The 18,586-nt window shown below is 40.9% G+C and overlaps 1 protein-coding gene across 1 annotated transcript in view; it reads left to right on the top strand.

Moving 5' to 3' along the window:
- LRGUK (leucine rich repeats and guanylate kinase domain containing) overlaps positions 1–18,586 on the top strand; it is a gene marked incomplete at both ends in the record, with an annotated part of 59,180 nt that overhangs the window by 24,883 nt on the left and 15,711 nt on the right. The window contains 5 exons of the mRNA XM_080359923.1: positions 1,707–1,803; positions 2,917–3,030; positions 10,501–10,702; positions 11,697–11,810; positions 16,640–16,797. Of these exons, the coding sequence (XP_080216049.1) occupies positions 1,707–1,803; positions 2,917–3,030; positions 10,501–10,702; positions 11,697–11,810; positions 16,640–16,797 (685 nt within the window). The remainder of the gene's footprint in view (positions 1–1,706; positions 1,804–2,916; positions 3,031–10,500; positions 10,703–11,696; positions 11,811–16,639; positions 16,798–18,586) is intronic.

Here is an 18,586-nt window from a genome sequence, read left to right as displayed (position 1 = left end):
AGTGGAGATTTAAGCAATTTTATGGGTTACACTTTTAAATTTCCAACATTCCACTCATTAAAAATGTATTTCATGCGAGAAACCCCGGCAGTTTGAAGGTAAACACGGCCTTGCAATTAGAAAGGGTTGTAACGTTTAAAAGTGTTTCAAAAAATAAAGTGAAATTGGACCCTCAAACCATCTGGCTATTACTCAGGAATGACCTTTAGAGCTGGATGCGTTCGTAATATCTTAAAGCAAATCAGGCCTTTGAAGTGAAATTTTACGGAGTCCATGTGTAGCACAATGTTCTCATTTGCTTGCTGATAAAAAAGAGAGTGGTACCCGCTGATGCCATGATGGTTAAAATACATTAAGCTCTGCATTATAGACTAAACTTCTTAATGGTTTATAACTCAGCTACCTTGAATAAAAGAACAGAAATGGCCTGGTAGGCGGTGTATTTTTTTTTCCATGTTTTCCAGGACAATGCAGCAGAAATCAAGGAGTTAAAACATTGATGTGAATCAGTGCCCAAGCTCCACGTTGCACTTTTGTGCCTGTTATCCTGCAATGGAAAAATTAAAAACAAAACCAAAGCATAAACCGGTAGCAAAATATAATTTCCTGAGATAGAACATGAATCACAGTGTATGTTAATCTAAAATTGCTAGATGCGCTGCCTTAGCTGGGTTTTTTGGTTTTGTTTGGAGTTTTGTTTTAGTTTTTCATCCTGGTTGTAAGCTCATGTATCTGAGGTTTATCCTGTCATCCTTATGTGCTGGCAGACAATTATTTTGCCTGCCGTGTATCCCACTTATCTCCCAAGATTCAAGATTGTTTTTCCCCTTATTATTAGGAATCTATTTAAAGATCACACAGAACCACAGAATCAACTGGGTTGGAAAAGCCCTCAGAGATCATCAAGTTCAACCCTTGGTCCAACTCCAGTCCATTGACTAGATCATGGCACTAAGTGCCATGTCCAATCTCAGTTTCAAAACCTCCAGGGCCGGTGAGTCCAGCACCTCCCTGGGCAGCCATTCCAATGCCTGACCACTCTCTCTGCACAGAATTGCTTTCTAATCTCCAGCCTCAATTTCCCCTGGCAAGTTCAAGTCCCTTCCCCAGCCTTGTTGCTCTTCTCTGGACCCGCTCCAGCACTTCAATCTCTTTCCTGAGCTGAGGGGCCCAGAACTGACCACAATACTCCAGGTGTGGCCTCCCCAATGCAGAGCACAGGGGAAGGATCACTGCCCTTGTCCTGCTGACCACGCTAGTTTGGATACAGGACAGGATACCATTGGTCTTTATAGCTTTTTCTTAACCTCACAGTTCAGCCTAACTCCTAGTCTCCTTTTCCATATTTAAGATTCTATTTTATATCATCCACAAACTGACATAACTGGAAAAAAAAAATGGTTCCATCATTTCTCTATTCCAGGGTTCTGTGACAGCTTCAGTTCAGGCTGTCCTGGGCTGGGGGATTTATAGCCAAAATGTAATGTTACATTTAAACTGTTTGGGAGTTTTTTTTGTATTTATGGGTTAATCTTTCAAAACTGTGGCATTAGCGGTATGATTTGCACCTCTTTATCTTTCTCGTATTTCTTCTCTTCTTAAAAATAAAATGATTTGTAGTATTCCCACTTTCCCCTCCTCCTATTCCAGAGCTGCTTCTATGATTGAAAACAGGTTATTTCTTTATTATACCGTATATCTTCCAGTCCCTGTCACACTACCAGGACAGCTTATTTTGGTGAAGACAACAGACTTGACTACTATTTCGTTTCTCAAGAAGCATTTGACAAAATGGTGAACACAGTAAGTACCTGACTAATATCCTACTAGGCCTATTTTCTGCACCTAACTCAAATTTTCAGTCCAAGTCTGATTTTCTAAATAGTTTTATATTAAGTTTTTGGCTGTGTGTGCACGCTTATTCACTTACAGTTATATGGCGTAAGTTCATGGACGGAAACCACAAATTCATTGTGTATTTGTGCTCTCGTTTCTTCTGTATGAATGCACAGAAACCATTAAATGGGCATAATGCTCAGTAGGAATCTTTAAACAGTGGTCTAATGTAGAAATAAACTGTTTTCCACATGCAAATATCGTGTGTGTGTGTGCAGGAAATAACAACTCTTGAAATAGCCACCATATTTTTAATCTTCTTTGGTTTTTTTCCCAATTCTTCCAGCAACCCTGCAGGGAATTCAATCTTGTAAAGTTTAGCAAATTCACCCTCAAGGCGTTGCGTTTCTCTCTTACGGCAATGTGCCTCCAGCTACTGTTTCTGATGCCTTTTGCTGCCTGCCATAAAACTTTGGCTTGAAAAACCACAACAGAGCTCATTATTTGCACAGATACAAACAGGGGAGCCAACACAGTCTTAAGCAACTGATCTGGTCCTTAATGAGAAGTAGCTTAATTTTAAAAGAATATAATCTGCTCGCCTCTCTCTAGAAATACTACTGGGAAGCAGAGTTTCAGTTGTCAGATTTTAAATTTGAAATTTCTTGGCCAATTATACATTCTCCTTGCAGATTTGTTTCTGTCCTCTCTTTTCTTTGGCATCTTCTATTTTCTATGGCGTGACCATATGGTTTGATGTAATGTCAACAGAAGGGTGCCCCTTGCTTTAGATCTTGCTTTCTTTACACTGTGAACGAATTACCAATGAAAGCTGGAAGCTGTCAGCAGCTTGTTTTCAAGACACCGGTGTTTTATTATCCACGAACAACATACAAGCCCATACCTGGCAGGACTACATGCTCTTCTCTGCAAAACTTGTGCTCCCATTGCCCTCATTACCATTGATGATTTAGGTGGGGAGAAAGCAAGAAAGCAATGAAGACTCATTATGCCGCTTTAATGAAATTGTTTCCCTTAAAATATTTCCTTTGTCATTTTACTTGCTGTTTTGAATTTCAGGGAAAGTTTATAGCAACCTATAAGTACAGTGGCTATTACTACGGACTTGGAAGAGACACAGTAGAATCGATTGCCAGAGAAGGTCTTGCAACCTGTGTTCACTTAGAAATAGAGGTAAGGATCACTTATTGCTGCCTATTTTTGAATGAGTCATTCTGTAAGAATTCTGTGGAGGAATTCATGCAGTTTGACTAAGGTTTGTTTCAGCTGCCTACATATTACAATATAACTGCCGATATAACCATATTAATAGAATATATTCTAATATAACCACTTAGTGACGCAAGAGACATCCTATGGCTTTCTGCCCAGCTGCTGGTGCGCTTGAACTAGTTGTGTGGGCTTCATTACAGTCACTGCAGATATAGTTTTTGGTCAGATGAACTGTATTAACTCCAGTCCCATATCAAGTAGCTCTTCAATGTCTATATGGGCACCACTCCCTTTGTAGACACCCACATTTAGTCAGATGGATCCTGCTGCTGGCTTTTTAAAATTTCCTAGCCTATTTTTTCAAAATTCAGCAGCCTCATCTCCCCACCACATCACCAGTATTTTCCATCATAATATTGTCGAGGGTTTAGATTGTGGGGTGACAATAAAACCGTGGCAGATGCATTGTTAACCTCCTCTCCCCCCTCTTCCTCCTTCCCACTCAGCACAGGCGATCGGGAGGGAAAGAAGGACAGAGAGAAGAGCGTTGGAAAAATTAACAATGTTTTACTAATGCTACTAATAAGAATAGACAAAATAATATAAAATATACAAAAGTAATCTTGAAAGTCTCAGCAACCGCAGAGCCGGCACCCAAAGTCCTGGACTGGACTCTGCAGCCAAACGGAGCTGGATTCAGTCTGTCACTAGGCCTCAGTTTGCAACGATGACTAGTAAGGTCCTCTCCTGATGTTGGCCACAAGGAAAAGGGAAAAAGGGACGGGATCCTTGTGATCTCCCACTTTTATATGAAGTATCATGTGAATGGGATGTTATACTCCATTGGTCAGTTTCTTGGTCACCTGTTTCTCGTTGCCGCTCTCGCGAGATGTGAATCTGTCTTTGTCAATAACCTCGCATTCCACTGCTAGGTTTACCAAAACATGTATCTGGTTCTCCAGGAAAATGCAGCTAATGTGAAGGCTTTAGCTGAAAGGCAAATTCACTAAAAGAGAAACTTGTCTTTTAACAAAACCAGAACATTCCACCCTGTATAATATACCATTCACAGAATACTTAAACCTTATCAATACCATCTAATTAATCACTGGTACTATATATATATACACATATGTACATATATACACAGGAGTAATTCATCTTAATCAGTGGACCATCCTTTGAAAAGCTTAATGAAGTTCATTTTGTCACAACAGTGTCCCAGGGCAGGAAAAATGGTGCATCGAGTGCATCTCATGACCACAACACCAGGACAAGTATCCACAGCTTTTCCACCCATCTGAAGCTTATAATGGGATTTATCCAGAGCTGCACACCTACTGATCACCTCTAAAAAAATGCCATATTTTTTCCTTTACTGATGAAGCAATGGAGGATGCACGCAGGCCTGAGGCAACATTTTGGGCAGAACTGTTAGGAGATGTGATCTCTTTGAGGGATTACTTTACCCTCTCTGAATTTCGTTAGGTGCACCTGCACAGATGGTGGATCTCAGAAGTCACGTTGCATTAAGAAACTAGGTCACAAAGCATCAAAACCTACCTGTTGGAATCCCCAAATAATAACTCTTAGCTAATTCTCTAATTATTTACTTCTCATTATCTTAGATCACGATTTACTAGCTAGGGGTTAAGGTGACAAAAAGGAAAGACATGCTGCAGGATGACCATGAGCCAGCACTGGGCCCTTGTGGCCAGGAAGCCAATAGTACCTGGGGTGGGTTAGAAGGGGGTGGTCAGTAGGTCAGAGAGGTTCTCCTGCCCCTCTGCTCTGCCCTGGGGAGACCACACCTGGAATCTTGTGTCCAGTTGTGGCCCCTCAGTTCCAGCAGGACAGGGAACTGCTGCAGAGAGTCCAGCGCAGCCACCAAGATGCTGAAGGGAGTGGAGCATCTCCCGTGTGAGGAAAGACTGAGGGAGCTGGGGCTCTGGAGCTGGACAAGAGGACACTGAGGGGTGACCTCATTCATGGTTACAGGTATCTAAAGGGTGAGTGTCAGGAGGATGGAGCCAGGCTCTTCTCGGTGACAACCAGTGATAGGTTCAAACTGGAACACAGGAGGTTCCACTTAAATTTGAGAAGAAACTTCTTCCCGGTGAGGGTGGCAGAGCCTGGCCCAGGCTGCCCAGGGAGGTTGTGGAGTCTCCTTCTGTGCAGACATTCCAACCCGCCTGGACACCTTCCTGTGTAACCTCATCTGGATGTTCCTGCTCCATGGGGGGATTGCACTGGATGAACTTTCCAGGTCCCTTCCAATCCCTGACATTCTGGGATTCTGTGATTTCCATCCAAATACTTTCTAAAAATTAATTTCCACCTATATGAGAAACACTACAGAATGCCCAGAATGTGATATTGAGTGTTCAGGGTTTCACTCTGTAGGGTTCAGCTCCACATCTGGGCAATTATTACAAATTAACAGACAATGCTACACTCCATGATATATGGGGAAAAATATATAAATGGGGATAAAAAATACATAGGAGACTGCAGTGCTAACGTATGATCCTAAGTTGTACATCCAGAGTTAGGGGAATGACTAGGAAAACCTGGCAAAAATTGATACTAAATTTAATTAGTTCTAGGATGACAATTTTGTTTGTGAAACTGATAATCAAAAAACCGTTTTTTTATTAAGAACCTTAGTGCTTATAAGGAGCAATAAGGCCCAAATAAATCTGTACACGTTTACTGGCTTGCATATAAATGTGCAAATAACAGAAGAGCATCATGTCAATACTAAAAAACTAGTAGCTCCTTGCTCAAATGGTTCACAATTTGATGCTGCAGTTCTGCTCTTAAGTGCCTGTTACTTGACTGATGTTAAACAGCAAATTAATAACTTAATCTCTGCGTAATTCTATTTCCTCTTCTTCCTCAGTCTTGTCAGAACCGTGACTCACGCTCAATCTCCACTGATTGCAATAGGCATTGAGTGTTTGTTGTCTTGCCAGACAGACCCTAAATTTACAAGGGAAGCAAAAATAGGAGAATATAAAACATGATGGAATGGGGAACCTTTTAAAGCTGTCAGTTCTTCAGAAGGTAGATGCATTATCAAATAATTTAAGAGAAAGAAGTTAATGGAACAGCATGTTTATTCATATGGAGGTTAGCCCAGCGACACAGGCGATGACCGTAACTTTTACTGGGTATTAGCAAAGCTACTGTCGTGGACAGACAGCAAAGAAACTCCTTCGTCACTGAAGTTTCAAGATCACGTAGTAATTATGCGTAGCCTTGCATCACTGTGGGCTCTGCTAGCAGATGAGAAACAATAACGGTGAGTTATGTATCTGAATAGAAGTTATCCAAGTCCATTATCTACTGCAAGGCTCATAACAAAAGTGATTTAGCACTATTAAAAGAGATTTTAATTATGGACTGTGGGCCGAGACTAAAAATTTAGAGCCGTTCATTCCCTTTAATCTAGAGTGTATCTTTCACTGAAAAAGGACACTGACAGAAATTTGTAAAGTTATATCTTGCTGAGATTACACTTTCAGTTGGAGAAGCCACTGCGATGCTGACACATAGTTCTGTGTTGCAGTAAGAAGTTTGCAACGCTTTTCCTCTGCTTTCATAGCCTGCAGAGCACGTTCCAACCAAGGATGTAGAAGCAGAGGAGCTAGTATGTCTCATTATGCCTTCAAAATTATAAGTACACCTTGTCTCCTGCCAAAGACCACTCTCTATTGCATTTGTTGCTGGGGAGGCAAAGGAAGCAGGATATACCAGATGATCTTTCAAGATCCCTTCCAATCCCTAACATTCTGTGATTTTGTGATATACCAGTCACATCTTTTCTATAACCCCGTGCTATTAACTGAAGGAATTTAAGTGCTCTGTTAAATGAATGGACATCTTCAACTCAGGTAGTCCTCCAATCTTTCTTGAGCTCATATGCAAATCCAGGAAACTCAAATTTTACTCTTTTCTTTAATATTCCAAATATCTCTGCTTTCAAACTGTCAACTTGTGTATTTTCCCATTCTTTATTTTAAGGTCATTTTCTTATACTTTCATATGAGAAAGTCTACAACTGTCTACAGTGGTGGCTGTCTACAACCACCTGAAAGGAGGTTGTAGTGTGGAGGGTGTTGGTCTCTTCTCCCAAGCAGCAAGTGATAGGACAAGAGGAAACGGCCTCAAGTTGCACCAGGGAAGGTTTAGATTGGATATCAGGAAAAAATTATTCCCAAAAAGGGTTGTCGGGCATTGGAACAGGTTGCCCAGGGCAGTGGTGGAGTCACCATCCCTGGAAGGGTTGAATAGATGCAGAGATGAGGTTCTCAGGGACATGGGTTAGTGCCAGAGTTGGGTTATGGTTGGACTCAATGATCCTGAGGGTCTCTTCCAACTGAAATGATTCTATGGTTCTCTTATTTCTGTACAACAAATTTCTTGGTCACTCCAGATACTTTTCATATCTCTTCCTTTTTTTCTCCTCCCAATTTACCCCAGACTATTCATGGGCAGCCTTCCTATTTCTACATAGTTCTGGGGCATATGAATAATTTGTTATGTTATTTCTTGGTCAGAAAAATAAGTCATTCATGATGCAGCTTCAGATGAGGAGGGTGTTACTATGCTGGAGTGTGGCTCTGCTTTCTGCTGGTTTTCCAGTCTCTGAATACTTACAGACCTCGCTGAAAGTTGGTGCTCACATAGCTGGATGCAAAGATTCCCCTGCCCTAAATTGTCCTCTTTAGTCTTCACCAAAATGAATAGGTTTTTCCCCAGAATCACTCCCTGACATTTTTATAACAGATCAAAGTACTGTTCCGTCCTTAGAAAACCACAACCAGGGAAAAAAAATCTACTAACTGTTCAGCATATTATTGTTTTTTGCATGATTTTGCTTGTATTTGACTATATTTAAAATTATTCTGGAGAACCCTAGCTTGAAGGATGTGACAGTCAGTTCTGATGAAGTAACAAATGATGCTCAGATTTGACATATTAGTCCCTCTCTGTTCCTACTCACTTTAGTGAAGAAGGTGTATCAGCCTCAGTGAAAACAGATTAAGCTTCCCTACATCTACTACAGTGCAATAATGTGCATGGTCTCACCTAACTTGGAGTAATTTGTTCTTCATCACACACCACAATGGTTGTTGGTCTGTGATTTTTTCCCCACAACAATCATTAAACACCCAAAATGATCATTTTAATAACTACATAATCATATATGTAAAAGTGAAGCCAAGAGTTTACTGTTAGTACAATGCAAATTTTAACTGTAATTTAAGTTGTCATTGGTGTAGGTCTAATTATTACAGAAAAAGCAAGAATAATAATGTATTTAGAGTACTTATATTGAAAAAGTAATAATAATACAATTAAAATTGTAACACATGCTTCTTGGTTCCTCTCTGTTCTGCTGGTGTTATGTTCACCCTTTCACTTCTTCTTTGGGTTCTAAGGTGAGTGGTTTCCCTCTGGTGTTGTCTTTGCAGAGGGATGTTACAGTGAATTGTCAGCATCTCAGTCCCTTGCTGGGAGGATATTTATATTGTTATTAATAGTTCCTTCTTTCTCCTCCCAGGATCTTCTGGGAGTCGTTTCTATATTTTTTGCTAACGCATTGCTCTTTCTTCATTGTCCTGCAGCTCCAGGTTACACCTGAATTCATTATATACCATGCCCTTCATGTATGTTAGATGCTGTTTCTTCTTATTAGCCCTAAAACCTGCTTGGTTCAGCTCCAAGTCTGTGTTTTTATAACTGCCCATTATTATTTTTATAACTGACCATTATTGAGATGTTTAGAGTTATGAGGCATCTCTTTTCAAGCCTGAGCCTCATCTCTTATCATCCCCTGTCCATAGTTCTCTACATTGCATCCCGTGTTTCCACTTCTCAAGGTCTTTGCTCTCATGCCAGCCCTGCATTTATCTAGACTGTGTTATTACGAGTCATAAACATCTCATTCTACCTGGAACAACTGCTTGTTACCGCTGTCTACATAAAACTGTCATTGTACCTCACAAAGATAAACAAAATTAAAATGATTAGATACAGACAGCTGGTCAAGGAGAGAAATTGCTGTCACAGCTGAACCAAGTAAAACAAAGTTACAGCCAGTCAAGAAAAGTTCAGACTGAGCAGGATAAACCTCAAGTCCTGAAGACACAGTATAAATCTTATGGTCTGTTACCAGCAATAACAATATCGTATTACAGGGCTACTTGGTTACAATATTCTATTTTATATGCAGATAGAGTGAGAGAGAAAAGATTCTTCTAAGTATGTGATGGTGCAAAGGAGAGCTATCGGAAATTCAGGATTGGTACCTTTACCTACATCAATTAATAAAACCGTCCTAGCATGCAGGCAGGTCTCCTTTTTCATAGAATCATAGTATAATTTTGGTTGGAAGAAACCCTCAAGATCATCGAGTTCAACCCCTGGCACTGCCCCATGTCCCTGAGAACCTCATCTCCATCTGTTCAACCCTCCATGGATGGTGACTCCAGCACTGCCCTTGGCAGCCTGTTCCAATGCCCCACAGCCCTTTGGGGAAGAAATTGTTCCAAATATCCAATCTAAACCTCCCCTGGGGCAATTTGAGGCCATTTCCTCTCATCCTATCAGACATAGTACAAATTATTATTTGTTTTGGAGTCCTCAGCTGGCAATTTGTGCCACCCACAGCCGTTGTCCTTGCAGCAGAGTTGATGTCAGGTACGTGGAAGCATTTCCTAGTGTGCTATACTACAAGTCTTTCTCAAGATAGCTTGTTCCTGATAAAAAATGGTTCAATTTAAGGCAGCTGACTACAGCCTAACAGATGAAGAATGTGCACATCCTATCTCTGCCCAGGAGTTGTGGTTATACCCAGTTTCAGGAAGGGTAACATCACTTCAGCAAAATAAATACGCCTGCATCTCAGTGAAGTTGCACATTTTCACTTAGAAAAATATACCTGTTGAGGAGCAAATGGACAGTTTGTTCAGAGTGAAAAGCCGGGGGCCAGAGCGGTGGTGCAGATAAGTTGTGCTGTGTGTTAGTATGATAATGTAAGTCACCGATACGCACATTCAGAATAACTGGGTCCCCATGGAATAGAAAGGATGGAAAGAAAAAAAAAGAAAAGGCGTTAGCTGGTGGATATGAGAAGCACGATGCTTTACATCACTGAGCAGTTTGACTAAAAGGATTATTTCAGAAGTGTGTTTAAAATAAGATTATACAACTGTTATAATGCTTTCCACATGTAGCTTTAGAGCACTTCACCTTGAACTCGCCTCTTTTGTAAAGTTTAATGCTAGACCTTGAGACCTGTAGATTGGATTCTGGTTTCCAGTAATTCCTGATAAATACAGAATAGTCCTAAACTCAGCTGCAAGCTCAATAGGCACTCCGTATCCGATATAAAACATTGCCTTTCTCCGCTTTATTTTACAGGGTGTGCGTAGCTTGAAAAATACCTACTTTAAACCCAGATATATCCTGTTAGTACCAACAAACAAAGAAGTATATGAGGGACATCTGCGGAGGAAAGGATTATTCAGCAGGTCAGAGATTGAAGAGGCTGTGTCCAGAGTGGACATGTACATCAAAATAAGTCAGGATTTTCCAGGATACTTTGATGCAGTGATCAACACAGGTAAGTTAATCTTTCTTAATGATAAACCTGCCTTCTAATGTCACACCGATAGATGGACTGAAACTGCTACGCAAACAAAGCCTCTGGCAGATATTAAACTAAGGATGACAAATGGTTTGATGCTCAGCATAACAGTTTAAACTATGCCTTAATTGATTTTCCCAGTTCATTCTTGTCCCAGGAATCCAAAAGCTCCCGAGATCTGTCAGGACTGAATTACTCTGTTCTGTCCAAGTTGTGCGAACCAACTATTGAATTCAGCAGCACACTTGTTAAATAGTGTCTTCTATGAGAATATTCAACTCATTTGTGCTAATTGTCTGTTGGTTTCTGGGCAGAGTTCAGAGGTGCTTTGGATCTAACAGACCAAATTATCTCTGGGCAGAATGGGCTTTTTTCAAGCGTTGAAATGACAGCTGATATGCAGCCTGGCTAAGTCTGACTGTAAAGAAGAGGTGACTGCAAAGCTTCGCCTTGTAGGACTCTTCTGCTTAGTAACCTGCTCAAGTCTCCCAGCCTGAAACAAGGAATGCGAGGGTGGTAGATATTTCACTAAAACAAATGTTTGCTTCTTGATATTTAGGAACTGAGGATAGCAAGTGGTAGAGAAGAATCCTTTTATACTTCATTCTGTGTCTGCCCTTTTGTGGAGATGATTTTTGTGGTTCACCGCAATGATGGTATGACATATTGTATTCGTAGTTCTTTGCAGGGGCACACAGAGCCTACAGTTTCGATATAGCATTAAAGAAATAAAACACAATATACCAGATTGCAGGAGGAGAATGTCTGAAATTAATTTCAGATTATTTTCTTGAGTGTGCTATTTCTGAAGGTGAAGATTTTTTCTCCCAAAGGGGTGAGCTGAATCAGTTAAGAACACATTTCTGTGCCAAACTTCTGTGATTTCAAACTTCATACTGATGAAAGCTTGTTGGGTTTTTTTGTTATATAACCTTTCTCTCTGCCGTGAAATGCGTATCCCTTTCTGCAGATGAATTGGATGAGGCATTCACGGAGCTGAGTTTCCTCGTAAAGGCGTACCTGGGTTTGGAGCCACCTGCGCTTTCTGATAGCGTTCAGGACCTGAATAGCAGAGCAGGAGCAGGTACTGTGTCTAGGCACATGCTACTGCTGTTTTTATCAGTAGAGTATTCCTACTTATTTGTTACAAGAATTGACGTCTGTCAATGATGCAACCTGTGAGACTTGTCTCTGAAACCACTGCCACCTTCTCTGTAATGAGTCTCCTGGGCTGGTTTATCCCTGGGATCTGAAACTTTAATGGAGCTCTTCCTAGGTACTTTTGCATCACTACATGCCCTGAGGTGATAATTTGCAGAGAGAGAGTTGTTTGACTCTTCTGAGGATACTTTTGGGCTGAGGATCTCCCATTCATTCCACATGAATCACAAGTGAGATATGTGTCTGTACCTGAGATATGTGTCCGTACCTGAGAGCTTTGGGCCTGTCGAACTTTAAAAGGCATATAGACAGAGTTCTTAGGGACATAGTTTAGTGCTAGAGTCAGGTTATGGTTGGACTTGATGATCTTGAGAGTTTCTTCCAAACAGAATGATTCTATGTTGAGCAACAAGACAATGGTGTGGCACTGGGACTTGACTTTACTCTCTTCCCCAGGACAGCCAGAAGCATGAAGATGCTTATTAAAACCAGGATAGTGAGATGAGAGAAGGCAGCTTATACATTTACTTTGCTTTTGGGGCCACCCCCTGCAGGGTAAACCCAGGTGATCAGTAGTGCATTTAACCAGAAGCCTTCTAGCCCTTGAATGACTAATGCTGGAGCTCTGGGATCCTCAGCACAGGACACACATGGACCTGCTGGAGAGGGGCCAGAGGAGCCACAGGAATGATGTGAGGCTGGAACAGATCTGCTGGGAGGACAGGCTGAGAGAGTTGGGGTGTTCAGCTGGAGAACAGAAGCTCTGGTGAGACCTTAGTGCGGCCTTTCCAGACTAAAAGGGGTTGAGAAGAAAGATGGGGCCAGAATTTTGAGCAGGTCCTGTTGTGATAGGACAAGGGGTGATGGTTTTAAACTAAAGGAGGGAGGTTCAGGCTGGACACGAGGAAGAAATTGTTGGCCCTGAGGGTGGTGAGAGCCTGGCCCAGGTTTGCCAGAGAGGTGGTGGATGAACCATCCCTGGAGACATCCCAGGCCAGGCTGGACAGGGCTCTGAGCAACCTGAGCTGGTGAAGATGTCCTTGCTCATGGCAGGAGGGGAACTGGGGGAACTTTGAAGGTCCCTTCAACCCAAACTATTCTGTGGTTCTACGATCACTTTCAGCTAATCCGAGTGCATGATGCTGCAAAAAGTGGTCATGCCCAACTTACTTCTGCCTACGCATTTCTGGTGTGCTTCTTGCTCTCATTCCTCTGCAGACACGTGTTATCTGGATCGGGGAATGGTTCCATCCCAAAACTAACTTAGGAAAAAAACAAAACACAAAACCAAACCAACTTTCAGATAGATCGCTTCCATGATTAAACTCATCATGCAGCTATAAAATTGGCTCAAGGAGGGAGGAGAAGATCTTCGTGGCTGCCTGTAGAAGAAGAAAGGAAGATGACTTTTGTCAGAGGCAGCATAATTAAGATTAATTACCTTAACATATTGTGAGAACTCAGCTGTAACCCTTGAATTTATTCCAGACAGAGCAGGTTACCAGCTGGGGTGAAAGCAGAATATGATCTCTAAAATACTGGAAAAAAAGAAGTAAGGAAAAGAGTTTACGGTAGTAAGATGTTGCACAACATGGACTAATAAGAAGCTCATTTATATGAACTCTTTCCTCTAACTCCAAGAGTCTCCATGGTTTATGGCTGTCTTCGTTAGAGCTTTGCAAAAGGAGGGTTAATGAGTTTCCTTAGTAACACAGAGCCAATATTCATGACCTTCTGTGTGCCTCAGAAGGCTGCAAATAAAAGTATTAATAGCTGAAGGGAGGGCAAAAATGTCTGAAAATGTTAATGAAGGATAGTGTAAAATTCATCAGTTCATCTTTTCAAGTAATTTTCTATCCTGAAAGAATTAATAAATACTAATTTCCCAGTGGACAAGAAAAAAGCTTCTACATGTATTGTGGCGTCTCAGTGCTACAGCAGTGGGGACCTTTCTGAAGAATCTTATTTAATCTTAAACTATGTAGATTTTATTTTCATTTCTAGAATGTTCGTGCTAGTTTGAAGTGAGAAAGAAGACTTTTTTGCCTTATTCACTATGAAATTGTTACTTATTGGTCTTAGAAACACTGGAGATGTTTTGTCCTGAAAGGTAACAAAACCCACCAAACCCTAACTAGATTATCAGGAAAGAAGAAAAGTGGAAGATATTAAAAATAAAAGGTTTTCATATAATCGTGGTATTTTTTAAGATATATGTGCATGTATCTGGAGCTCCTTTAAAGGACTTTGTATTCCTCAGCAGTTCTGAGTTCTTTCAGTAAGTGACTTGTCGCTAGTTACAGAAACTTCATTAATAGTACTCGATTTTGGTAATTCTGCTGTCCATAAAGTAACTTTTAAATTTACTACGCACCATTAAATTCATTTAGAGCTTCATTTATAGGTGTTTAAATAAATTTAACTATCCTATTTCTAGAGATCATCTCTTCTTATGGCCTGCGGGAAATAATTTATTTTAAAAAACTTGCCCCAAGGTTGTGTTTAATATGGACATTTTTAGTAAGATAGTAGCAGGGGAAAGATTGGTTGTGTGAGATTATGATAGGTTGTTAATTCTTTTTTTAATGAACTGCTGTGCAAGATCTTTTGCTCTTATATAGAGTGAAGATACAGGGAAAAAATAGATAAGTTCTTTTAAAAAACTTTTTATAGCAGAAGTAATACATTTTGGAGATGATAATGTTTTGTACTTGCATTAGCAGCTTTCATCCACAGAACTCAGTACTTTACAGCTATTAATTATATCTCACAGCAGTCCTGAGAAGTATGTGGTACTGTTTGTATTCTACAAATGAGGAAAGGGACATTTATGTCAAAAACTGATTATTTGTGATGGTGGGCACCACAAATCCCACTGAAGTTTTGGCAGTTTGAAGCTCTGCACCTCTGCAGGTTGGACTTTACTGCTACTCAATATCAAATCACAGAATCACAGCATGGCTGGCATTGAAGGGACCTCTGGAGATCATCCAGTCCAACCCACCTGCTAACACAGGGTCACCAGAGCAGATCACACAGGAAGGTGTCCAGGTGGGTTTCAGTGTCTCCAGAGAAGGAGACTCCACAACCTCTCTGGGCAGCCTGGGCCAGGCTCTGGCACCTCAGAGGAAAGAAGTTTCTCCTCATGTTCAGATGGACCCTCCTGTGCTTCAGTCTGTGCCCGTTGCCCCTCATCCTGTCGTTGGGCACCACTGAACAGAGTCTGGTCCATCCTCTTGACACCCACCCTGGAGACATTTATAACCATTGATGAGATCCCCTCTCAGCTTCTCTTCTCCAGCTGAACAGCCCCAGCTCTTTCAGTCTCTCCTCATCACAAAGATGCTCCAGACCCCTCAGCATCTTTGCAGCTGTAACTGGACTCCCTCCAGTAATTCCTTGTCCTTCTTAAACTGGGGAGCCCAGAACTGGACACGGAACTACAGATGTGGCCTCCCCAGGGCAGAGCAGAGGGGAAGGAACAACCTCCCTGACCTGCTGGTCACACTTTTCCTAACACATCCCAGGGACCATTGGCCTCTTGGCCACAAGGACACATTGGTGACTCATGGTCAATCTGTTGTCGACCAGAACTCCCAGGTCCTTCTCTGCAGAGCTGCTTTCCAGCAGGTCCACCCCAACCTGTACTGGTGCCTGGGGTTGTTCCTCCCCAGGTGCAGGACCCTACACTTGCTTTTGTTGAACTTCATCAGGTTCTTCCCTCTCCAGCGCTCCAGCCTGCCCAAGTCTCACCGAATGGCAGCACAGCCATTATATCAAAAGTGAGTAGTTTACTGTGCCTGAAACAGAACCCACCAACCTCAAACCTCATCTCCTCTGTTCTTAACACCAGATTTTCTGACAGCTACATACCCGCAGTATATAATGGCCAGGCTCAGTGTCATCTGATGACTGTTGAAAATTTTTTTAAAAGGCTAATAGTAAGAAAAATAACTGTATTTAGCATATGAACAAGCATATATATAGGATGTCTCTTTATCTTTCATCCACCACCTTTGTATGTGACTATTTGGGTTGTGAGCTCTTGTGTTTTGATACAACACACAATACAATTAAACCTTTCTTAGGATTGGATTTCTGCAAACACTGTGTACCAAAATTTATAAGAATTTTGCTGTGACTAGATAGTAGTTTATAGACAGGATGAATCCCTGTTTACATATTTTCCAAAATTGAAAAAAATGTTTTTAGAAAAAGCGAGTTAATTGTGTCTTCAGCTCTCATGTTCGATTCCTTGCGATACAGCAGTGATGCAAGATTTCTGTTCACAGACATTCAGATACATAACAATAGAAAAGGTGCCCCAACTCCCCATCACGTTCTGAGAGCTCTGAGGTTAAAACTTGTAAGCAGGTAGATTGTAATTAGCTTAAAGGTCATAACAGTGGTGAATATTTGAGCATCCATAACAAAATGAGCTCATTTACACATGGTTGAGCACTTCTTCCTAGTCCATAAATGTAGGGTTGGGTTTCTTTAGATTCTTCATAACTTTAATTTGCCTAACTATTTGAAAGTGATAAATTTGTTATATCCATAAAGTACTTGGAAGGTCTAAAAGCTTTTTGGGTAGTTCATAGTTTATATCCTTTATAATTTTCACAGTTATCCTTTGCTAATCCAGAATTTTGCCAAAAGGCAGCTGGCGATAGTAGCAAATAACATTTTCCTTGCTGTAAGCCAAGTGGCATAGAGAATATTTTTGTTGAGAAGTGTCTTTTTCCACACTAGGTTCAAGAATCCAGCTCTTAGAAGAGCAAAGATTGTCACCCGGCAGAGTAATTACTGGAACTACTTGGTCTTCATCTGTCAATGAGTTCTTGGACTCTTCTGCCAAAAACTATCCAGGAGGAATCTCGGACAGATTTGCTGCACAACTGAGCTCTGTGGTAAGGAGTGTTTACTCCAACCTTAGCCAGAAACGATGAGTTGGATGCAAAAAAATATGTGTTAGTCAGAGCTTGCTTTCTCCAGGAAAGATTTGCTTTTGTTCTCTGACCATCTTCATTTCAAAAATATTTACCAGCTCCCCAGAGTTAAAGGCAAATGGATAAGAATGAGGCAGGTAAACTCAACTGAGAGGACGAGCTTGATCCTGCTCAATTTTACACCAGAATAAATCTGTTGATCGTAATTTATTTCATCCAGTTGTGAACTGCTGTAAGGGAGCTGAATATCATCTCTCAGCTCTACAACAAGATGCAGAACTATCCTATTCAGAGGAAATAGATGCAGTTAATCGGACAATGAAGGTTACTTATGAACGCCATCCCGTGGCAATGGAAAAGCCCATTCAGTGTACACTGCTGGTAACTGCCAGAGATCAAATCGAAGCACATTTTTCCACCTGCTTTTACTTTTTCAGTCAACAAATCCAGCAATGTGCCTGGATTTCAAATAACCTTTTGCAACTTCAGCTTCATCTCTCTTTCTTATTCTTTTCAACTTCTCCTTAATAGTCCTTTCCCTCAAGGCACTCATCGGCCGTGCAGTTGGGGCTATGAAGCAGATGTGCCTAATGCTCTTTTTATACGACAACGACAGGAGAAAGAGAAGAAGAAAAATGAAAGCTTTAAACTTTGTTCCATTCCGGGGTGGTGATGTCATTATGATGAATGATGGCTTGGCAGGCACGTCTTGCTGCACGATTTTGCCACTATCTCTGTATTTATAACTACCTCTGATGTTTAGAATTAGCCCTGCAGATGGAGCAAAGTAACAGACCACCCCCCGCACCCATTTTCCAGGCTTTAAAAAAGGCTCTTTTAGGTGTGGAGAAAGGTATGACAGTAAAATGGCTCTCATAAATAGAGAACCTCCCATCTTTCAGTCTTCAGAAATGAAATACCTCTTGTCAAGCCATGCAGAATTAAATAAATAACAAATCACAAGTGTTATTTTCCTTTTCCTTTCATCCAAAGGTTTGTTAGTTTAATGTGAGAGAGAGAAGCCGGAGTATTTCTTACCTTGATGGCAATTTGTCATCACTCCTACCCCAGCAATTCATTTTTCTCACTTTTTATTTAATCTTTTTAATTTTTAGTTTGAAAGTTCACGTTTTGTCAGGTCAGGGAGAAGTGGTTTATGATGAAGGAGACTATAATATACCTCAGGTTTAACTTAGTGGCCTCTTGCTTATTAGTCTCCTTGTAATACCTTTTTGTTATTCACTGTGCTAAGTTTCCAATATATTTTTACATGCTTTACAGCATCAGCTGAAGCGTCAACACAGTAAAACGTTCAAGGTGAAACACAGGTACCTCTTAGACCGTATTTAATGAGAAGAATATCAATATGTCTGTGGCCTTAAAGTAAAATTCTGTCTAAACTGTTACATTTGGGACTGCAAATGATTTTAGGGCTTTTGGCATCCAAATAATGTGCTGTCACTGCAGTAACCGCATTTCACTCTGTACCTGGAAAATAAAAACTACGAAGAAATTAATGTGAATTATCCCCAAGGAAAATAAGAAGCAGGATCTGTTGCTCGAGGAAAGAGATTGGATCTGATTCCTTGCAGCTTTATCCCTTGTGATCATGCCAAACCTGCACTAATTTTGTACGGCTGTAATTAACTATAGAAGGTATGAACAGAAAGGGATCTATACCTGTAATCCACACAGAAAAAAGGGTGAGGATTATATCTTTACCAAAAGAAAGCAAAATAAAACACAAGCT

This window comes from Nesoenas mayeri, assembly GCF_963082525.1.
Source record: "Nesoenas mayeri genome assembly, chromosome: 1".
In the NCBI taxonomy this organism is placed as follows: Eukaryota; Metazoa; Chordata; class Aves; order Columbiformes; family Columbidae; genus Nesoenas; species Nesoenas mayeri.
The sequence above is the reverse complement of the archived record's forward strand: the minus strand, read 5'-3'. Positions and strand labels throughout refer to the sequence as shown.